The 24,227-nt window shown below is 46.4% G+C and overlaps 1 protein-coding gene across 2 annotated transcripts in view; it reads right to left on the bottom strand.

Annotated features, from left to right (window-relative positions):
- The window catches only part of LOC119387492 (aquaporin-9), a 59,113-nt gene that overhangs the window by 2,107 nt on the left and 32,779 nt on the right, over window positions 1–24,227 (bottom strand). Inside the window, exons 2-7 of one of the 2 annotated variants that reach the window (XM_037654891.2) lie at window positions 17,489–17,609; window positions 8,831–8,968; window positions 6,522–6,640; window positions 4,121–4,338; window positions 3,464–3,621; window positions 2,546–2,724 (exon numbers count right to left, since the gene is read on the bottom strand). In XM_037654891.2, the coding sequence (XP_037510819.1) occupies window positions 2,582–2,724; window positions 3,464–3,621; window positions 4,121–4,338; window positions 6,522–6,640; window positions 8,831–8,968; window positions 17,489–17,609 (897 nt within the window). In that variant the 3' untranslated portion in view covers window positions 2,546–2,581. Of the gene's footprint in view, window positions 1–2,545; window positions 2,725–3,463; window positions 3,622–4,120; window positions 4,339–6,521; window positions 6,641–8,830; window positions 8,969–17,488; window positions 17,610–24,227 lie in introns of those variants that run through there. The other variant, XM_037654892.2, reaches the window with a different exon arrangement.

Below are 24,227 nucleotides of genomic sequence, written 5' to 3'. Positions count from 1 at the left end.
GCGAAGCGAGCCTTCACAGAGTGAAGAGGCAAGCAGTGCACAACATTTTGCAGCCTCCCTACCGCACCATTCGTACCACAGTTCGAAAACCGTCGTGCCTGCTTGTTGTTAGTCACATTTTTATTTATAATACCACTATTTATGGACTACGAGCTTGTTTAAAACTCTATAACTGCGCGGGTAGTTTCGTATTTCATATCGCAGCAGTATACCAACAGTATGCTAACATTATGCTAACAGTGTGCTGAAGTATGCAGTTCGTAAATGTACAAACAATGTACTTGAGGAGAGCGCATGATTTTTCTTTGTTATTTATAGACTATGTGCTCCTTAAGCCTTGAACAAGGTAGGGGTTGATATCGGACCTTATCGACAGAAGTTCGCAGGTTTAGAGCATACAATAGAAACTGGAAAAGAAAAGCCACAAATCGACGCAACAAAGACGTTTGCTTTGTGTATTTCTGCCCGAAATGGCGTTCCTTTTTCGCCATAATACATAGTGAAAAAAACCTGCTGTGGCTGCTCGCACGCTTTTTCACTTTCTGCTTGTACGGGCGACAAAGCGCCTGCCCGGTTGCAAGCATTCTGGACGTTCTCGAGCGCGTCACAGTAAACGAGAAAAGAAAGAACTAGCTTCGGTGTCGGTAGAAGTAGAGGAACATGAAGAAAGTATTGTCTACTTCGCGAACAATGGTTCGGGACGCCAGATACAAAGGAACGCCAAAACAGCCGCTCCGATTCTAAACGTCATCGCGTGTGGACGAAGACAAAAATAATGAGATTGTTAATCCGTCATTGCTGCATTTTGAATAAGTGCCGCACCAGCGTCACCATCCGTCCGTATCGTTCATTATGAGTGTTTCCGCTGTATGTATGCCAGGCCATTCTAGGCGCCAGATAGCACGCGCGAGTACATGGCCGTTTGCTGAAGAAGGAATTACGTAACACTTAGCGCCGCAAATGTTAAATGGCGTGTGCGGATTTCGTGGTCGAGCCATAGTACGCCTTTAAATAACATACTCTCACACATTCATGCTCTCGTTTTCATTTTATATTCTATTGTTTCCCTTCTCTCATTCATTTACCCTATTATATCTGTGCAGGGTTGCCAACCGGATATTAAATACTGGCTATGCGGTCTTTCTTTACTTCCCTTATTTCCAACATTATTTCTTAATTAGTATTCAATACGCAGCATCAATGAGGCTTCGTTACACATAGAACCACTGTACTCAAAGTACAGGATGTCGGGTTCCTGTGTAACACCGTATACGACGTGCACCGATAAATTCCTGCGATAAGCGTCCGATATAGTGGCCGTTCAATCTATACACGGTGATGGCGTTGCAGGGTGTGTCAGTTCGCATTCTGGTGCTGGTGGTAATTCTCGAAATGCCTCTCTTTTTTCTTTCCTAACTGTTCTTACCGAGAAATTTTGGAGATTGCCTCTTCACCACATTCACGAGCTTCGCGGCAGTACACCAGCTCAACTGAATGGATGGCATTTTCAAAAATTGTCTCAATATATCAGCCGAATTTCAAGAGGCTTAAAGTGACAACGACGAGAGACTACTATCTTCGAACATATGTGGTAGCGGAACTCGGTCCTAATTCCGTTATCCAGTTACAGCAACGTTCTTTGAGAGCGAGCGGCGAAGCCGCACTCCAGGATGTCATAGTTCAACGTTCCCCCTGTATAGCACAAATTGAATCGAAATGTGCCAAGGTCAAAGTGTAAAACAATTTTTAAGTATTGACATTGGAACTTCAATGACAGAGTATGCCGTTCTGGTTTTGCATGAGTGGACAAGTTTCTTAGAGGCGGAAAGGAGAGAGAGGAGGTGTACATGCACACAAAATGTGCATGTGCACATTTCATGGGCGCGTGTTTCTAGGTGCAGGTGCTTCCCGTCGCGTGTTCATGGGAGTATACACGTTTTGTATAAGAGCGAGTTCTAGAACCGCGTAGGCTGCGTAAGTAAGAACGCCGCATATCGTGTGGAGTGCGTTGGCAAAAATGCAGCGCTCTCTCGTGTACTGCCGTGAAGTACGTCATATTGCTGAAGGGGCAACGTCGAAAATTTCTGGACATGTATTCTACAACTTTTCCCTTAGTAAAAGTAAGCGCTAGGATATTGTGAATATGGAACAAAAAAAACGTTTCAGGGGCAGACGCGATGACAAACATGCGGTTTAGAACGTTCATATTTGTGAAAGCTATGTAGTTAGTGTTGTAGAAACAAAAAGAGCGAAAAGTGCACGTGAACACGATGAATGTTGCACATAGTATTACTGGGCACTAGTATGACCCTTAAAGCATTCACTACACTACTCCAATAAACACATTCATTGTAGAGTGAGCGATGTTAGATGGTTGTGCCAGAACCGAAAAAATTGTCTTACTGACAGCATCTACACTATTTTCTTCTTTGATTCTTCCACTCATGTATTTTGTTCCTATAGAGAACGTGTCCGGCTGTGATGATAGACAAAGTGAGGTTGATGAAATGATCGTTTTATTGAATGGGGGTGTGACATAGGTAGGAACTTGGTTATATAATTTGGGCACGGCTCTGTACAGCTATTTGATTTTCTCTTCGATAATGTTCGCCGCAGGCACTCCTGGTGATGCTACGATTGCATGTGTTCCTCTGTCATCTGTAATGTGATAAACTGCCGAGCGAAGACCAACTGTGTACACGCCTGTGTTGCCGGTGCTCTCACCTACAGCAGGAAAGGAGGAACCAATGCACAAAGAAAAAAGGAGAGCTACAAGTTAATGGCAGAGAGAAACACGAGCTAAGAGAAATCGCGCATGTTTTCGTGCGCGATTCCATAATTAGCACGAAAGTGATCGCATTAGGCTAGACAAAGTTACGTGATTCTTTAAGGCGGAAATACTTCGAATTTATGACTGGAGGCTGTATAGACTTACTTCCCGCATTCATGAACGGGCCTCGACTCGAAGATTGCTGAAGTTCATGGGATAAAGCCTAGCGTCGCCTACAGGCAGAAAAAAAAGATACCGCATTTCAGTAATCGCAGCCTCCGAGATTCGACGTTGTACAATGCATACCTCGGAGACCATGCGATTACAGCGCTCAAGGATGTGTACCAGGAGTTGCTTCAGATATGCATCTTCACTTCACGGCATTCAGGAATAAGCGCTGGGGCTATGCTGTTACAAAATATTTCCTTTCAATATTCGTCATGGGTTGTCAATGAAGCGAAATTCTCGCTTCACTAAAATGGTTATGTTGCTGTCCACTTAACTTTATTCAGTCGGGATATCATGTCCATAGTAAAGTAACGCTGTGGAATACGGGTGATAGTGTTATTGGGGATAGATAGTCCTTCCGCTTATAGAAAAGCCGTTGTTACTCAATGTAAGGCAATGCGAGCGCAGTAAGCGATGTAAAAGATCTGACATGCGTGCACGGTTGAATATGTATAATATACCGACCAGCTCTGGGGGCCAGTGGTAGCAGATTAACCCCCTCGGGTCCGTCCTTCTGCTGCGGCTTCGAGATATGCATGCCGATGCACAGCACGTAGAGCCAGGTGCCGATCAGGCCGCCCAGGTGAGGCACGAACATCGGGATCCACCAGAAGTTGCGGAACCTACGTTTGGCAGCAATGCTGTTTAGCATCCATCAGCACTCATTTTGTCAAGTTCGATATGAGACAAACGGCAAAGTTGACAACCTAGTGCACCTTCTGTACGGTTCATGCGCGGTAAAGGTTTAGGGCTGTTCCGCCTGTGCGGAGCACAGGCGGAGCACCATTAGTCCATACAGCAGGGAGGGAAAGTCGGGCGTAATCGTAATTAACATGAGAGTGACTACGTTATGTTTTTTTTTTTTTAGAATTCGATTTTAGTATCCCCAAGCAAGCTTATATTTGAGTGCAAGTTCCAAATCGAGCAGTGACTTACATAAAGACTTAAAACTAAGTTATATGGCGTTTATAAGTTGTCGAAATGTGTTCGTAAAGTAGAAAGTTAGGTTTATTGAGCCTGAAATCGTTTTACATATTTAAGGGCAGACGCCTTGAACATATCGGATGTGTGACTTTTGGTACAGTAACGACTACAGGGAGTGAATTCCTTCAAGTTACTCACGTGAACGATTCGGCACCGTATCCAACGAGCGCGCTAAGCACGCGCGCCGGGAAGTCCCTGGCCGGGTTGACAGCGGCCATGCAGTTAGCGCCGTAGGCCCAGCAGAGAGCCACCACCATGATACCGATGAGGAAGGCGTGCATTCCCTTGGTCGTGTTCGCGTTGCGGTCGTCCAGAATCACCATGATGGTGAACATCAGCAGGCCCGAGCAGATGATCTGCGAAGACAGTCGAGGTGTCCTTCATGTGCTGCGTCTACACCAGTTACCGAAACTTTCTTCTCAAAATTTTCACACTTAGACTTCACTTTCAGTGCGCACGTAGCGACGATACGCTACTTGACACACGCGGAAGGAAGCCCCACGGATAGTACAGCTACGCGAGCCTTCTTATTTAATGCGAATACGATCAAAATCAAGCAGTTGATAGATTGATTGATTGATTGATTGATTGATTGATTGATTGATTGATTGATTGATTGATTGATTGATTGATTGATTGATTGATTGATTGATTGATTGATTTGTACGTCCATGAGCAATGTTGGGGCTGTGAGCGACACCACGTATTCGAAGAACTCTGGACAAATTTAACCATCTCGTGTTTTATTTGTATACAAGGTATTCTCGCATTTCAGCTCCGTCTATAGGCAACTGCCGCCACTGGGAATCGAACCAGAGCCCTGCTGCTCAGAAACAGTGCATCATAACCACTCAGCTACCACAAAGTAAGCTGTAAATGAGAACACAAGGCAATAATACAGTTACATTTGTTGACAGCATGATCTTTATGAAATTGCGACGAATTCATCTCAGTGTCGCGCTCGGCTCGAGACCTTGGTAGGGGTGTAAATACAGCTTTGTGCAACGGTGTTTTCCTTAGCGAGTACAAGTGCGCGGAATTCTAAGAATATGTGTAAGCAGAGCTGGCACGTTCACCATAAGTCAGAACAAAAAATGGTTGCATTGTAGAAAGCAGACCGACCCAGCGTGTTCAGGAATAGAAGGTATTCCTCCTATACACGCGGTCTGCCTTCAAGGATTGGCTGATAAATGGTGCGACGTTCCTTTCTCGTCTTTATTGGCGCCAAACACGGCACGTCGAATCTATTGTAGTTCCCCCAAAACAACGGCTGGGCTATGCGCTTAGGCTGGACTGTTTTTCTTTCGCCCGTACAAGGCCGAGGCCCCACTCGGTGCGAAGGGCAAGGGCACGGTATGCGTAAGGGACTGCGAGGTCAAGTGGTCCGCACCGCGCTCGCGATGCGGCCCAATGAAGGACGCGGCTAAAAGTGGTAGCCGCGGCCCTCCGCATTCTTCTCTGACAACTAGGGCGCGTCAACTTGAGCTTGGCACTCTTCCAACACCCTCTCGTTGTTGAGGATTAAAACGCACGCATATAAACGAAACTAGGCTGGGGAATTCAATCTTAGAGTTCGAAGAAACGAGCCAAGGTTGTCGCACTTTACACTGTTTTCGCCGTCCCCAGATCGCGGAAATTAAATTCATGGTCGGCATGTCACCTTCAAACTCAGTCGATCATTACAGAAATTTCGACGTCGGAGCGCGTAAACAGAGTGGACCAACCCAGGCGTTCGTTGCGGTTGTGCTTACATGGACCTTAAAAACTGAGGTAGCTCTGGCATTCAGTATTACCCAACGCTGAGTCATGGGTTCGACTCCCTGTCGTTGTTGTCGATACTCCGATAATGGACGTTGAATTCAAAAACGCTCCACACGTAACTGCATACTAGAAAGTTTTCGTACTGAACCATGGTGTACGGTTCTTTTAGCGGTTAAGATTATAAACTAACGCTAAGGCATGGCTTTTGTGTCTATACGTGCCATTTGTAATCGCATTCCCCTGAAGCAGTATGCGTACTAGGCGTGCCGCCATGCACATCTCCAGTTTCAATAAAGGTATTCTCATCTAGCTTAGAGATGAAGTTAATAAATGAAACAAGCAGTTATGCCTCCAAAAGAAAGTGACGAGCATTCCTTATGATCGTACGTCTTAGGTCTACAGCATTGCACATTCGCTAGGCGCACAGTCTATAACGTGAGTGTTCATCTGTTAAGCGAGGCAAAAACTAAAATCGTTAAAGCATTTACATGGTGCTATAGTTATTCGGAAAGGGGAAAAATGCGTTTGCATCGTTTATTATACTTAGCTCCTTCTTAACTGCTCCGTTACCGGGAGCTCCCGCTCGGAAGCTCCATTTGGACTATTTGAACCAACACTTTTGAGGCACCCCCTCTGATATTTGTTCAAGTATTTAGTCTAGCGACAATTAATTATAGAATAAATTTCATTAAGAACGACGGCACTGCGGTCTATGTGCTGGGAAGATGTGTAGGATAGAGAAAGAAAACAGCTGCGACGCATGCGCGCTCTCGCTCACCGTGTCGAAGACGCAGACCGAGAGGTGCACGTGGTCATTCGGGTAAGTGGTGAGCAGGACGCCCGTGCCGTTCTTGCCGAAGATTTGGCGCTCGCCGCCGTCGACACTGTCCAGGAGGTCTGCACGCGAGAGGGCCACATACGTTGTTATAGCATCGCACTTTTGCATATTGAGACCGTGTTTATTAGGAAGAACTTCCACACGGAAAGAAAAAAATAAGGAACTACGGTACGAATTAGGACGCTCCATCGTTTTTGTTTTTTTTTGTTTTTTTACAATGTTTAGTAACTCTGCTTTGTAACAGCATGCCTGGAAACGACCAAGATGGAAAATAATGATTTTCGCAATATATTTGCAGAATTAAGAACAAGAATATAAGCATAACTCTACTACTCGGGATGTCACGTTGGAATAGTCCTTATCTCGTAATACCCGGGCACTTCTGACCGTGGAAGATGGAAGTATATGACATGGAGAACACCAGTTTGCCAAATCAATGCTGGCCCGCTGTCTGAGTTACATTATTACTATGGCTTTGTTGACTTCGCTATTTGGAAGTTCACTATGGGCCACTTCACCGCTTGAGTCACCGTTGGTACTTCTCATCCCAAAGCTGGAGGCGCGCTGACTGGTTGTGGAGTGGGCTAACTCAGCCTTTATTTCCGTTAAGTGCGCTTAGAGCTAAATCAATATTTTTCTGAACTAATATTTGTTGTGCACTTCTTCTCTTCGTCAAAATGCTCCAACCTTGGCTCCTTACAGCGCGACATTCGGGATTATATTAAATGGGACGCCAGCGAGCTTATACAGAAGGGTTAAGTGCACTGGCTCGCTCAACGGGTAGATATTTATTTTCTCTCTGTTCTCTCAAACTGCACCTAACTAAGGCAGCACTGAGCTCAACGCAGGCCTTACTTTCAAATACCGCAAGTCATAAATAGTTTTAAGGATGCCCAGGAATTAAAGAAGATGCTCCTTTCACTGAACTTGTGGTTCGTCTTGCCACATCCTCTGTTGTCAGTCACTGTCCCTTTGCTTCCCGACGTTCTTTACAGAAATAATTAGCGAACCCGTTTCTTGCTGAGAAAACCAATTAACATAACATTGATAAAAATGAGAAAGCGGAAACGCTTTAAATAACAAGGAGCCCGCTCTGACCATGTTACGCATCACGTTCCAGCAGTCTCCTCCTATATTATCTGGCACGACGCAAAACATTCCGTCACCTCCTCGTACAGAATGAGTGCCCGCACAGTGTACCTGCTAAAGACAGGATTCTCGGGCATCCCCAACGCTAGGCACGTGTCCCGCAAAGCGAAGGTCCGACGCAATGAATGTCCGGCGACGCAGGGCGTACGTGACCGGAATGAGCGGAGCGACGCATCACCGCCTTCCGCGTGCTTCTGAATGTCGCCTTCTGTGCGCCCAGTTATCCATCTTACTCAAGTTAACGCATCCTTGTAAACCACTCCTCTCTGTTGGTTTGTTCTGTGTGTGTGTGTTCTTTCTTTTTTCGTTTTTCTCCCACCCTGACACACGTGCTTCAAAGAGGAATTCCTTTTTTATTTATTCATCGGCACGCAGCGGTGAAGAGGGGTATAATTTTCACGTGTGTGTAGCCTAGTTCGAGAATAGACATTTGCGATATCTTTTTAGTAGTGCATTCCATGCATTTCAAGAATGCCTATTTAAACTGCATAGGCACGCACTCAAGAAGCGGCCGAAATACGTGTATAGCCGTCACCTGAGAAGGAATGACAGCTTGAACCTAGAAAACATGTTTAAAGGCGTGGACAGTTTCATGAGGTTCCGCGCCCTCTTACCGTAAGCCGGTGTACACGCTTACTGTTAGAAAAAGCTTTTTACACCAGAATAAATAAATAAATAAAAAGATACTACCGTACTGCGTAACAATCGTTTTTCAAATACCAGAAGCTAGTAAGGGAGACCCAAGGAGGTCTCCCCTCCTTGGGGAGACCTAAAATGAAATAAGATGGCGGCACCCAGGCAGCAACACATAACGCCTGCTCTCGAGTACATATAGCATGAAGCGTGCTGCATTTTAATACCTACAATCTGCTTTCGTGCTTTGTATACTAAGAAGACACGTATGCGAGATTACGGCAACATGTTCCATCGAAGGACACATCGACAAGTGCGTGACAAGAGTGTAACAAGTATGTAACGAAGAACACATCGACGAGTCTGTAAGTGAACTTCTCGCGTCAATGCGGTCGGCAAGGATCACTTGCTGTAGTAATTTTTTGTTAGAATAAAACGGGCGCACATTGCAGACCAGAGTGTCGTACCAATGTAGTTGAAGTAGAGGATGGCCGAAGCGAGGAAGGCTCCAAGGTGCTGTCCAAGGATGTAGTGCGGCACCTTTCGCCATGGCAGCTTACCGACGCTGGCGAACGATGTCGTCACAATCGGGTTCACGTGACCACCTGCATGAAGAAGTAAGGGTGTGATATAGAAGGCCTTGTTCGAGAGGGACAGAAATTAGAGGAAAGCCAGGAAGAGACGGGCGGCACCAGGATTTTTTTACTGGTGGGAGGGGCGGGGGTGCACCTATGGCAAGTGAGTACCCTCGCGAGGGGGGGGGAGCAAAAATTTGGAGGGGCGTACCCCCCCCCTTCCTTGTCCCCTCCTGGCGCCGCCTGTGCTGGGAGAATAACGCAAGAAAAGAGGCTTTGAAGGTTTGCTATCCTTCAAAAGGGAAAAGAGAGTTTGAGAGAAACGAAGAGAGAATGTTAGGCGAGAAAATGAAATAATACGGAATGCCGTAATCTGAGAAATAAAGAATCGATATCTGCCCGAGTTCCTCGATTACACAGAATGGCACCCTGCCTGTACTTAACAAGCCCTGTGTTTCTCATATTCTCCTAGAAGCCAACCTATTCCAGTAAAATATTCGGGCAAACGTGATTAAGTAAAATGCGAGAGCGCAAATCGGACCATTAAGACATTCAGCTATAGAGCGCTGTGAATGTAGCGAGGTTTTCTTGGGAGTGGTTGTACGTCTTTGTTACGCTACACAGTTCTTAGTAATGGTTATATTCTAACGAATTATACGGGAGAACGCGGACAGGCCGCGTCAGACCGGCACGAAAGCCACCCACAATTATGCGCGGCACTTGTAATCGCGGAAGCCTATACGCGCACCGAAAGAAGCCCGGCTACGCCGCTTCTTTACCTTTTTTTTTTAATGTTTCGTCCGTGTTCCCTTTAACTTTACATAACTGCACACCACGTGATCGGCCGAGCGCAGCCTGACGTTTGCTCATTGTTGGAATGGGCGTAGGAGAAAAATGACCTCTCGGAGACTAGACTTCCCGAGTGTGAGGCAAGCTTAATGAGGCCGTCCTTGGAAAGAGTGATTGGGTAATCACTGTCGCGAACGGTGGCCTGCCCGCAAGGTAAGCGCTGGACTTCCCGTTTCGAAGACAATGCCAGACTTACACGTTTAAGCGTTCGCATAAGTTGCACAAAGCCGATGCAGGAGTAACAAACCGAATGCGAGAACAGTTAGGTACACGCTCGCGCAGATGGTGCATTGATTTCGCTTTCTCGTTTCTTAGTGAATAGGAAGGTTCGAGCGGTTATTTTATACGACAAATGGCGCGTGTTAACAAAACAGTCACATTTCTCCGAACTGAAAATGAACTGCGGCTAATTAAAGCAGAGATTCGAAAGCATATCAAGCTGAAATTGAAATCGTACGCATTTATTTTAATATTTTAAAAGAAGGGGATAAGTGAAGGCCTACAGAAAAGTTCCAAATTGAGAAAGTAGACCTGTTAAACCGACTAAAATAACGTTCGTAAAATTCATTGTATATAAAAGTAAATGCGTAGTTAGGAGCATTGTGGATGCTGCAGAGAATCGATCATTTGAAAAAAATTCCGGAGCCCTTGCCCTTCGCTCCTGCGAATTCAGAAGCGAAGCCTTGCGTCTGCCTGCAGACGTGCTAACTTATTTATTTATTTATTTATTTATTTATTTATTTATTTATTTATTTATTTATTTATTTATTTATTTATTTATTTATTTATTTATTTATTTATTTATTTATTTATTTATAGCGCATTGTGAAATTCTCCCTCCTAACTGTTTCCTTCCTCCATGCAGGAAATTAGCCCTTCATCCATGTGCACGTGCTTAGCAGCGAAACACTTCCGTTGCTGCAGGCAACAACGCCGGTCATGCGTGAAACAATGAAAGGCAACACTGAAATCTGGCAACGTGAAATGACAAGTCACCTCGATGAAATATCAGACTGCCATATCAGAAACGGCTCATCGCCGACAAACCCACGATCGAGAGAGCGTCAGTTATTAGAAAACGGCGCATACAAATACGCGCGTTCAAAGGCCGCATTTCTGTGCGCTCGTCGGCGCCGGGTTTTTCGTGTACAACGCTGCCACCAAAATTTCCTTGAAAACAATATGCTGCCCCCATGTACAGTCAGTTTCGAGGCTTCACCACGGTAGAGCGATGACGCAAATATTGCTTTCTCCGCGCGCCGCGGGAAGAGGAATTGTAATGCGCGATACGCAAGAGGCGTCACGCATCCGAGCACTCAAGCCTGACTCCAACGTCGCGTCCTTTTCTTCCTCGAGTAGCCTCGAACGAGTTTCTAGTGTCGCTTTCCTCAGAAAATCTCGGAAATGCGACGTATAATGATAGCGTCGCAAGCAAGTTGATGGCGGCTTGTAGTACGCCCACACTACACAACCTATTTCGCCGCTGTCTTACAAACTGCGGTGTTGCAGCATCTTCGCTGTGCGTGTCTGGTGCTTTGTCCACGCCTTCAGCGTGTTCATTCCGTACTTGACGTATTGGCGATAACGAAATCACACTAATGAAGTTAATGTAATTAAGTTACTTCTCGCTGTATTGAGTAACGTAATAAATTTAAGTTTCTAGACTGGTAATTTCGTAATGTAATGAATTGTGCTCGACTGCTGACCAGAAGGTCGCGGGATCGAATCCCGGCCGCGTTGGCGGCATTTAGATGGAAACAAAATGCTAGAGGCCCGTGTGCTTAGATTTACGTGCACGTCAAAGGACCCCAGGTGTTCATGAGGCATGCCATAGTGGAGGGCTACGGAATTGTTGACCATCTGGCGCTCCTTAACGTGCACTGACATCGCACAGTACACGGACCTCTAGCATTTCGCCTCTATCTAAACGCGACCACTGAGGCCGGGATCGAACTCACGACCTCGGGGTCAGCATCCGAGCACCGTAAGTACTATGCCACCGCAGTGGACGACGTCTGTGTAGAGGCAACAGTGTGTTTGGGAGAGAAAACTGAAAAGTCGATATTCCCAATGGCGTATCGTTTGTAAACAAACTGATAGCGCAGATTAGAGGAGAATATAAATGCTAACGTTATTCTAAATCTTCTTATCTGGCAACTTTTTAATTAAATGTAATTCTTTCAAATTTCATTACGTCTTGCTTCCGAAGATACGTCCAGCATCTCTCTGTATTCCCTGCAATAAATGTCATGGTAGCGCCACCGCATCTTTGTGACGTCACGCTGTTCAGCTTGTCTGAAGAGCGTGGAGTCACGGAGTTGCGGCGGCACTTGCGCTGTTGACTCACGAGGAGATGCGTATTGAGCGTCATCATTATCCAGCCACCGGCGCCAGCGCTATAGAAGCTATGATGACGTGTACTTTCTGATCTGGCAAAAAGAACAGTTGGCGTCGACAAGTTTCTGTAAATGTCATTGTTCAGAACGACGCACACGGAACATTAGAAACGAGAAGCGAAGCGCCAGTGGTGGTGTTCTGTCAGCCCTATTTATTATTATTTGTGGTTTTGCTTGATTATATCACAGAGTTATTTTGTGAACTATCGATTTCTAAACATATTTGAATACGAAAAAATGTAATTTCTAAAACAAGGTACCGTACGTTTCATGGTCGATCCCCCGCGGTGGGTTGCGCCAGGTTACTGACGAACAACCAACCAACCAGCCCTAACGAGGAACTTTCCTCCGCGGCGTGACCGAGTCTTTCAACTGTTTGTTTACAAACTCGGAGCTCCTCTTCCATAACCATTGCGTAAGCAGTCAGAGAAGCATGACACCAGGAAGAAGCATGCAGTAGGGTTCGCAGAAGCACGCACTCTTCGCTCGGCAGGAGCTTCAAAAAAAAAAAACAGTCGCCTTCTAGTGGCTGTAACAAATGGTTCCTGGCTCTAGCTCGCCCTTCGACAACCCTTTCCTCCGTGCTCCATCCATGCACCAGGTCAGCCTGCCAGAATTAGTCGTCGCAGGGTTGAGTCCGACGCCCAGTGCCAGCCCTAGAGTGCCTCTCTCGTCTCCTCCCTCTCTCTTTCTTTCTCTTCTTTAGCGACCTGAATAAGTCGAGCCCGTGTTCCCCCTTACGTCGCTCGAAATTCAGCAGTGTGACGTTGACTCGAATTCGCACTGTGTTGTTGTAAGCATGGCCGACGCGCTGCGCCTGAAATAACATGCAGAGGAAGGAGGTACCGTGGCCTGGCGGCGTTCACGCGACGCAAGGATCCACAGACCATAGACTTTCATAATGGTGCCCGAGAGGGAAATCTGGCGCTAGTGTCTATGGGAGCTCCAATGCATGACACATCAGCCAGCATGGGGATAATGTGTAGTACATGGATTTGCCTAAGCTTCGTTCTTTCGGCTCCGTGTGGCCTGCAGCCGCTATGTCGCAAGACGAAGTTCAACAAAAGTTCAGCAGTCCCACTTTACCACCTTGACATTTATAGGCTCACCAATTCAAATCAGCTCACGAGGTTAACAACGAGCCATCCTTTCATTCGAAACAAAAGCCCAAACACAACAATAAACCAAGCCACGACTGCTTTCGAAGCCGCAAGCACAAAGAATAGGCAAATACATGTACTATCCATCATTCCCCGGACTGGTGAACGATCTCAGCGCCAAAGTTTCCTCTATTAAATACTGTAGGAAACACTATATGCCAGAGACAGGAACAGTTCAAGCATACTTGCGCCTCCTGTCGTCCTTTACCGCACTTCACGGACACGCTGCTTCTGTTTATCATTTTACGCTCCTCCATCCTCATAGCTACGCTCGAGGCTATAGAGTCTAAGTCTTTCCGACAGACTATCCTCCTTGATGCTATCCGCGATTTTGCGACTGTAATTAACTTTGTTTCCCAAAGCCCGGTTTTCCTCCCTTGGAAATCGTAGACAAATAACCTTGCGACAGGTTCGCACGGAAGCACATGCTTTGTGATCCAAAATAACAGGCGCGCGAAAAGTGCCAACTGCTAAAGAGAAAGACCGAACGAGATACAACGCTGCTAGGGGACCCGTACTCTCACTACCCGTTTTTCGAGCACCGTTTTGCCACTGTAAAGCCGTATCAGCGATGTTATCTACAGACTACTTAGAATGAGTCTACTCAAGAAAGCGATAGGTTGCAAAAGTGTGTGTGCGTGTAGCAAGCATGGGGGCTTGGGTGTGGGGGTAGTTTTTTGTTTCAAGCGACAGACACATTTTTGTTATACATATACCAGCCCTATAATAGTACTCCATGAAGGGCTTCTACTCTCGGCGCGTAGTTACACGCCAACGCAGTGTTGACGGCGATCAACGCTGATGTCCTCTCGTGCGGCCATCACCGCCTTCGCCGTATATATGTCGTATAGTGTACACCAAAATGATTGAAGCGAACCCAGCGAGCATCGCAAAAATGCAGCACAAGCAACGCATACCGTCGTGTAGAACCGCCGAGTAAACCTAGAACGGAAAAAAGCCCCGCTGGCATTTTGTGATCGCGTGAGCAAAAGTACAGAAGCATTTTTCGCTGACGTAAATGAAGTCTGCGCGCTTTAAAGTGGGGAACTCCGTGGCGCCGCTGATGCTGCCTCAATTACGCACGTGGTGAAAAGCAAGAGCAAGAAAAAAAGAAAAAAAAAGAACTAGAAGCCATAGGTAGAAAAATGGCGCGTCAGCTGTCACATATGCATGAGAACGCTTCTCTGAAGCGTCATATCTTGCGTAAATACCCAAGTGCGCCACTTCTTTCTCATGCTTATTTTTTTCTCTCTCTCTCGATAGCAAGTGGAGCCTTGGAAGAAAGGCGTGTACCTGCAGTGAACCACTTTTTGATTATTATTAATAAATGTTGTCACTCACGCTCTTGTGAGATGTAATTAGGCGTCCAGCGCCTTTCCGGCTCCCTTCGTCTGCCGTTAGTTTTCGATCTCACGCTGATCAAATTTTAAAGCTACGGAGTCAAAAGAGAGTTACTGGAAGACTACCGGACCTCACGAGCGTTTGTGAACTACCAGCGCGAGTTCGCGTTGTGTGTGTTCACACTGAATGTTCATTTATCTGTGTATTTTATCTTATCTATTATTCCCCCACCCCTCGTGTGGGGTAGCCATCCGAGCCAAAGCTTGGTTAAGCTCCCTGCCTTTACTCTTCGTTTCTCTCTCTCTCTCTCTCTCTCTCTCTCTCTCTCTACCTACCTACACCAGAAGCGTTAGAGGCGACGAAGCCGGCGGTCCTCGGGGAGGCAGGTATTCGCAGCCGGTGCAACCGCACAAGCGTACGCAAGGCGCAAGGGATGAAGGAGTGGCACGGAGGAGGAAAGGAGGGGGGGGGAGGGAGGGAGCGCCCGAGGCGACAGCAATGACGCCGGCCACACCGAAAGCGTCGTTGCCCTATGCGTGCCGCGCCCTTCACCTCCACCAACGGTGCCAAGAGGAAAGAAGAAAACTTCGAGAGCAGCAGGCTAGGCGCCGTGCGGACGCCAGGCAGCTTCGGCCGAACGGACGACCGCTTTCAGGGAGGACAGACCGAAGGGGGCGGCTAGCCGCACATAGCGCAGTTCTGATCGCAGCCCTGTTTAGATTAAGGAAGTTAAATGTGCGTGTGTGTGTGTGGGGGGGGGGGGGGGGGAGAGAGAATCGCAGCGACGGGTACAAGTGGGGGTCCCTGCTGCCTCCAGTGACGTTATTACCAATATGAGGTTGTTAGTTCAGCGCCCGTCCTGTGTCGTTCTTCTTTTCTCGTGTTGCCGTCTTTTTACAGCGAAAGCTGTTATGAGATCATTTCACCGGCCGTTTTTGGCGCCGTAGTTGTCCGCCGCCGCCGCCGCCGCCGGTGTCCGTAACCAGTATCGCTCGAAATAAGAAAAAAAAGAACGAAATAAGAAAAAAACTCCAGGATGGAACGAGGTTCGAACCTGGGCCCTCTGCGTGGGAGCCCAGTATTCAACCTCTGAGCCATGCCGGTGCTTGAAACTGCTTTGCAAAAAGGTCCTATACAGGCTTCATCTCGGAAAGGAGCCATATTAGCATATGCAATATAGCGTGGTAGAAGAGTAAAATAAGCACCAAGCGTCGCACAACGCGAATTCTGTAACCAGGCGTCACACAATGCGAATTGCACAACGAGTAGGTTGTTGAATGCTTCCAACCCATTAGAAAGGACTCTGTCATAATTCTTCATCGTCATCAGGTGTCATGATCAACAAAGTGCGCATAATGCCTTACATGCGTATAGCAGGTACCAACGCTCTCCGTAGAATGTCGAAAAATGGCACAGTGCCTGCAGCCCTACTTCTCAAAAATTACAATGATTTACAGCGTAGTGGGTTCCTCACAAGCGCACTTGTATTGGTTGCCAAGGAAGCCCATAAGCGCATGATCCACTTCCTCGGGGTCTCAGTAAAATTACACTGATTTATAGCGTAATGGGTTCCTCGCAAGTGCACTTGTATTGGTTGCCAAGGAAGCCCATAAGCGCATGATCCATTTCCTCGGGGTCTCAGTAAAGTTCTTCGCTTCCCCCCCCCCCCCCCCCGTCTTTCTCCCACGTCAACGTATGTTACACAGCATGACGTGAGAGGGAAATAGTGACCGGGCGTCACCCAATGCAAATTACATAACTGGTGGGCCGTTTAAATATTCCAACCCATTACAAAGTGCTGAGCCATAATTCTTCATCGTCATCAGTCGTCGCGTCAACAAAGTGCACATAATGCCTTACAGACGTGTAGCTGGTGCCTCGCTTCTCCGCAGAATGACGAATAATGGCTTAGTAGGTGCTTCCCAACTTCACAAAAATTGTGATTTATGGCGTAGTGGGTACCTTTCTAGTGTACTTGTATTGTAGCCCCAAGAGAGCTTAACGGGCTCTAGAAACGCCGCTCTTCCAGCTTTCGCTGTGACTGTGCTGCGGTTTCAGCGCAGTTTTGCGCTGCTTTTACCATGAAGATCAACCAGCTAGCCCAGTGTTACACGCTATTGCAATATGCGGAGTTCGGCGGCTACGAGCCAGCCAGTACAGGAGCCCTCGTTATTCGGGAAGTGTTGGCACGCGAACCTCCACAGCATCACGCATCACTGTCAGGAAAGCGTTTCGCGTTGTACGGCGTTGCGCTCCTGTGTATATGCCGACAGCGGGTAGTTTAGCTGTACTTATTCCGCCCTACAGCTTTCCGTGTGACTTGAGGACATCGACTAAGGTAATTGCCGTTTTAGCAGCTCCACAATAATTATCCTATTTCTGTTGTCATGCGAGATATATCCTAAAAAGCTGGAAAAAAAAAAAGAAGCTCCCCATCCGATAACACACTCACACACACCGGTGAGTTGTCTATATAGCCACCTACGGCGGGCATAATTTACTTACAAAGCAAAAATAAAAAAAGAAACTGCAGTTTTGTATTTGCTCTGGGAGGGAAATCTCGTAATTAGCTTTTTTTTTTTTCACTTCCTTGAACAGCCACTTGCCGCGTCTTCTCATTTGTTCCCTCCTTTAACCACGTGCTTTTTCTAGATGATAAAACTACGTAAACGTTACTGCATACTGAGCATCTGTGAGCTTTACATACCGATTTGTACGTGATACCACCTATATATGAATGTTTATCTTTCGGTTCACAAAAAGCTAAACCGAAACACCGCACCGAGCCAAGTAGGCATACTTACCGGAGACGCCAGCGCCGGTCTGGATGCCGAGCATGACGCCGATGCCCCAACAGAAGGTCACCGCGAACACGTCCTTCTGGTCGGTGAACAAGAAGTGCGCGAACGATGCGCCCCCGAACATCTGCGCAGAAGCGAGACAACGAAATTAATTGGTAGACAACTCAATAATAATACCTGGGGTTTTACGCGCCAAAACCACCACATGATTGTGAGGCACGCCGTAGTAGAGGGCTCCGGAAATTTCGACCATCTGGTGTTTTTTAACGTGCACTGACATCGCACAGTACACGGGCGTCTACCATACCACCTCCACCGAAATGCGACCGCCGCGTCCGGGATCGAGCCCGCGACCTTGGTAGACAACTCGATCATATGATTAAGGTTAAATGAACAAAATATTGCTGTTACAGGAGCTGATAGTCAACACAAGCCATCATTTCAGCCATATGGCAGCACTATAATAATTGTTGGGGTTTTACGTCCCAAAACCACAATGAGATTAGGAGAGACGCCGTAGTGGAGGGCTCCGGAAATTTTGACCACCCGGAGTTCTTTAACGCGCCCTAAGTACACGGGCCTCAAGCATTTCGCCTCCGTCGAAATGCGGCCGCCGGGGCCGGGATTCGTTCCCGCGACCTTCGGATCAGCAGTCAAGCATCATAACCACTATATACCACCGCGACGGGTGTATGGCAGCACTAGTCGTCATTGAGCTAACATAAGTCTTCATTTAGCATTATCCGGTCCCAACCAGTGCTGGTAGTGTAAGAGAAAATAAGGTAGTTGATTTAGCACACAACTACTTATCATACCCCGCTGCAGAGTGAAGGTGGAATAGGCAATCCTTCTTGCCAATACTAAGACAGACACGCATTCTTGTTGTAGAGATTATATTCAAAGGGTCTAACTCAACTCTCAGCAATTCCTTTGTCAAGTCGGGAAACCACTTGTTGGAAACAATAGCTCTGCGACTAACTTAGCCTTCTCTTCTCACTGTAAGTGTCATTTTGATGACACTGTGTTCACGTACTTGGGACATTCATAATATGCATGTGTCTCTAGCGCCAGCGACAATAGTCAGGAAGAAGAGCAAAGAGAAGAAGAACGTAACAATAAATCAGTTAATGAATGCAGTCTTATTGCCTTCATGCAAATTTTACAATATGCATATAATCGTTGGCAGTGGGTATTCTTGTCTAGAAAAGACACTATTTGCTGGCACAAGCACGCCCACGGGGCAAAACTTGCTCGGCTGCCGCCATGCGCAGCAGCTGCAGCTGCTTCTGTTATACAGAAGCTTGTATGCACAGCCGGCTGCAGCTGCATGCTGCCACGAGATTTACGCGCCTTCAAATGCGCGCGCTAAACGCGACTATTCCTGCGCGTTTAGTCGGGTTGACATTGCACGGTTTCACGCAGTCTGAACCCTGAAAATAGCCATGTACAGGACTCTCTGTGCACATTGTACGAGCGTGATGTGACGTACGAAATGGGCTTATTTTAGCTTCCTGTATTACCTATATGATTAAAAGGTAGCGCTTAGGCTATTGTTGAATCTTTATAACATATACATGCAAAGTAGCTCGGTACAGAGCTGTAACAATACCAGCGGCAAACACCAAAGTTGAGTGCTTGGTCGTGTTTCTAGAGTTGTGTCTTGTCACAGCTACGGGTCAGCGCAGCTTCAACGCACGTGCATAACAGTACTCAAACTTCATTCTTCTGCCTTATGTTGTTGCCATAACTGCTGCCAACCTAAAGTTGTAGAGCAGCATTTGGCAAAGCGAAAACGAAAAAAAAAAAAGCTTAGTATTATCCATGTTGCCAACCTTTTCTACACACGCCAGCGTAAAAAAAAAAATAAATGATCCCTTTTTCATAGGTTTCGGTCACAATGTGAAAGGTGAAACGATCACAAGGTGAAGGTGAAACGTCTTTTCGTAGAAGCAGTTGCAGCTTAGTTGGACCTTGATAAATACAAATGCATAAATTTGTACAGTACGTATTAAAAAAAAAAAAGGTAGCAGCAGATCCAACGCGCCCTCCTGGAATCTACATAGAGCGATGCTCCTTCGTGTCTTGGTCTTTTACGCAATGCTTCGATGTGCACGAGAGGAATTGTCTTAATTTATAATAATATCTGGTGTTTAACGTCCCAAAACCACGATATGATTATAAGGGACGCCGTAGTGGAGGGCTCCGGAAATATTGACCACCTGGGGTTCTTTAACGTGCACCTAAATCTAAGTACACGGGCCTCAAACATTTTTCGCCGCCATCGAAAATTCACCGTTGCGGCCGGGATTTGATCCCGCGACGTTCGGGTCAGCAGTCGAGCACCGTAACCACTAGACCACCGTGGCGGGGCGAATTGTCTTCCTTGGCCCTTTCCACTCAATTTCTGTAAAGCGGTACGATTCCTGCGATGTAGACGATCATCTCTGACCCAACTTGTCCAAGAGGCTTTCCTTAGGTGGGCTACAACGTGAAGTGAAAGCTGACCATGAAGAAAGAGACCAGAAGTGAAAACCGGAAGTGAATTATGAGACATCTGGTGATGATGCGAGAAAACTAGCCTGCTCATTTAGAGAAGTCCTTTCTGTGACGGAAATGACGTCTGTAAACATTTTCCGCAGTGTGCTGAGTAGCCTCGTTCAACACGTTGTCAAACGTTATGCCTGTGGTACTTGTGTGTTTCACAAAATGTCGCAACAAGTACTTTAGGTCGTCCGAAATCTGCCACACGTTGTTGCGTCGCGCAGCACCTGGAGAGGCTGTGCCATTAATGCGATGCTCACCATTATCAAACCAATAGGGTGTTGCGTTGTTACACTTATCGAAACTCGTCTCAGTGGAATGATTCACGTATACATCTCCTTCTCTTTGAATTAGGTTGACCTGGTACTCAAGCACGTGTGCTCATATCTGAAGAGCTGTAACGATAACGGCCGCCCCCACTCTACGATCAGACAAAGCATCGCGCTTCGCTCATTGTTTTACTCTTGTAGCAATAGGATTGGCTACGGTCAAATGCTTCTTCTTTTTCCTTTCTTTCTTCGACAAGCGCATTTATGTTGCTGGTGACGCCAACACAAAATAATTAATTGTTATATTAGGTATACGGACAATGATAAGAGAGCTGACGCAAGTTAAAGTCAAAGGAGAAAGGTGTGTCACCGACTAAACCGACGCGCGATATAGAGTTGGTGTGGTTAGTAACGCCACGGAGCAAGGCAAGGCAAAAGCAGAACGTTAAATTAAATGCATTCGTACAATTCCTCTTCAAAATATTGCTCAGAACGTTGCCTTCCGTAGGGTTAAGTTACAGTGTCGCCTTCAGGCAACGTACTCAGGTATTCAATCGAACGCTGTTTTACGTACCAAAACCATGATACGATTACGAGCCATACTGTACCTGGGGACTCCGAATTAACTTTGACCCGCTGTATTTGTTTAACAAGCACCTAAAGCACGTGACTGTTGATTTTTTTTCTTTTTTTTTTTGCGCTCCAGCCCGTCGAAGTGTGCCGTGGCCGGTAATTGAACCTGCGTCCTCTTTAGATAAGCAGCGTAACCCCAGGTATTCAGTAATATAGGCCAGTGAATATGCACAATGTGCGAGGTAACGTTCCGTTAGATACGCTCAGAGAGCTACTGGTTGCCAACGCAATCAGAGAGAAGCGCAGAGTATTGTGACACCGCTCGAAGTTTCCTCAACAATCGGCAACTGATAACATGATCCATTGTTCTCAGTCTCGACGCCTTGATCTCTGACGTTACAGGAGGCTCTCAGACGGAGAATGATAGGTAAACGAGAATATTGTTTCAACTCTCAAGAAAGAGCATATCTGTCTGTGATTACCTTGAGTACGCCTCATTATCAGGCAATTACTTACGACCAGCAAAACAAAGGTATTTGCACTCAGGGGCCATACTGATAATAACCGACGTCACCTATAGAAAAAACTGTAATCGACTGAGTTCTACATACTTACTTCAGTCATGGTGCGCACATTAATGTACGCAACTTGTTCTTGATACTTCTCTCCGGTGATAGTAATGGAAGCCTTTGAGGTTGCGTCGTGTAGATTGAACGTCCTGAAATCTCAATGTGGCTCCATTTCAGTTAAGTGAGCGCTTAGTATTTTCAAGCGTGGTCACTTTGCCGAAGTCATTGACTGGATGTTTTAGGCATCCTGTGTTCTACGATTAACGGTCGAATAATAGTTCTGTCTGTGAGTCGTGGGATTAGATGGTTACGTTCGCTTAGCCCACAAATGCGGAACGCAAATGTAGAGTGAAAAAAAAAAAATAAAAGGCATCAACTTTCAATATTGGTTGGCCCCTTTAGTCAAAGGTTCTTAGTGCTAACGCGATAAGTGGTCCGACTTAACCTGAGCCACAGAAACAACGTAGACTTTCCGAGAATGAGAGCATGTCCACTCCCAAGGCATAACACATGCCCAGAGGCAAAAAGTGAAGGTTTTTCACGAGCCTGCAATCCCTGACGTGAGACTTGAGCTCAACCGTCCTTCCAAAAGAAGCTAGTCCCTGATATCCTTACCCAAGGTCAACGAAAGTAACATCACAGTTGGCTATGAAATTACGTCCCCGATTACACTGTGCCAAAGCGTGAGAAAAGACCGCGGGGGCTCCAAGGTATTTCGCGTAACACAGACGTCAGCCAATAATAATAAGATAAGCATCATTCTTTTGGTGTTTATCTATTTTGCATACCACGGAGACGCCACGAATTATCTAAATTGCCCCGGCTATGTATGCCGTCACTGACTCACTCGTAAGACCACGGGACGGCACCAACCAGATTCATATCGCATCACACTTACACTGAATGCGTAATCCACTTTGAGCTAAGATTTCAATAGCAAGTTGCCCTGCCCCACAAATATTGGTCTATTTCGATCTGCGTGATAAGTTTTTATTTAAGTGGCAATTTACCGCTCTCCCATAGTAGAATACATATTACACGAAATCGCCTCTCGTTTTCTTCCTTTTTTTTTCCAAGAAACGCACAGAACCTAGTTGTGAATAATGGAAAATGCTCTACGAGCGCTTGCTCACAAGTTAATTTTACTTTTCGCATCACTTGAGGCACGCATGTCTTGTTGCTTTATATTGTATTCTTGATGTTATCCTAATAAAATTTATTTCCGATAGAGCGATCGCACTGTGCCCTTCCACCATAGATCTTCTCGTGTGGCAAATTCGATGTGTTTTCTTTTATTTTTCCTAAAACATGTCGAAATACAAAAACCCTGTCATTAGCCAAGATACAATAAATGCATATTTACAAAAAAAATACACTGTATTTTAAAAGCAGTTGTTCTTGCGCTATTTATATTATGTTAGTTGCAGTCCCAATTATTTATGACAACCCCCAAAAAATTCCACTTCCACACTGCGGCACATGCTTTGCGACAAGCTGACCGACCAACTTTCGGTCGTCCGGCAAGCCGAGGATGCCGCCCGGGTCCAAGGGCTTCAAGCCGTTACCTGACGCCATCATCATCGACGGATAGTGGGACGGGACAGGGGTTAATCCCCTCTTCTCCACGCCTCGCCCGGAATTTTAATCAAATTCATTCATTCATTCATTCATTCATTCATTCATTCATTCATTCATTCATTCATTCATTCATTCATTCATTCATTAACATCACTTTGCCTACCTCTATAGACACAGTGCCCCTGAAGTGGTTACACATGCTTCGTTCCAGTAAGGCCGGGCGAACATAACATTTAGATTGTCGGGCTCTGAACCGCCACATAGGCTTGCGACGCCTTCATAACGGTACCACATAAAAGCAGGTGCGCTCGAATGAAAAGAAAGGCGCATCCTTTTTTCTTGTTTTCTCACGCTATAAAGTAAACGTGCAGCCGAGTTTGCTGTTGATAAGCGCGAGCGTTGCTTTGCTAAGCGACGCTATAATCCCGGTCGCCTCGTTGCAGTCGAGAGCCAGCGATCGTGAGAACTGGTTTCAGTATCTTTCGAGAAGCAAAGCGCGCACATTCTTCGATAGGCAAGTGTTTCGTTTATGACCCGCACGTGCTGCTGATCGGGTTTTTTTTTTCGTATTGTCGTTCCAACGGCCTCGATATTTATTTCCAGCCACGAAGTGGACGCTATAGAGCGAAATCAGAAGTCACATCGAGGTTTCTCATTCAGGGCGCGTTCATATACTCGCCGTTTAGATGGCAAAGAAGACAGCTAAGTAAACTGCGGCCAACTTAAGCCTGATTCCAATTCTCATAATAAGAATATTTCGGAGCTTTACGTACCAAGACCACAATATGATTATGAGGGACGCCGTAGTGGAGAGCTCCGGAAATTTCGACCACCTGGGGATTTAAGTTCACCTAAATCGAAGTACTAGGGCCTCTAGCGTTTCGCCGCGGCCAGGATTCGATCCCCCGACCTTCGGGTCCGCAGTGTAGCACCTTGACCACCAGACCACCGCGGTGGGCACTGGCGTAGCGAGGGGGTTGGGGGTGCTCCCTTTCATGCCACCTCAAATTTTTTTTTTCAGATTTGGCACGTGTATATGTGCACGCACACATAAGGACACACGCACGAACATACGCAAAGGGTGGTTGACCCCCTTCCGAAAAAAAATCCTGGCTGCGGCCCTGAAGGACTTCTTTTTAGTCTGACGTTTCGTTCGTCGGATTTTATTCATTTCGTTACACTCGACTTTACTAAAGAAGTGTACTTTCATCC

Source organism: Rhipicephalus sanguineus, chromosome 3 (genome assembly GCF_013339695.2).
Source record: "Rhipicephalus sanguineus isolate Rsan-2018 chromosome 3, BIME_Rsan_1.4, whole genome shotgun sequence".
NCBI lineage: Eukaryota > Metazoa > Arthropoda > Arachnida > Ixodida > Ixodidae > Rhipicephalus > Rhipicephalus sanguineus.
The sequence above is the reverse complement of the archived record's forward strand: the minus strand, read 5'-3'. Positions and strand labels throughout refer to the sequence as shown.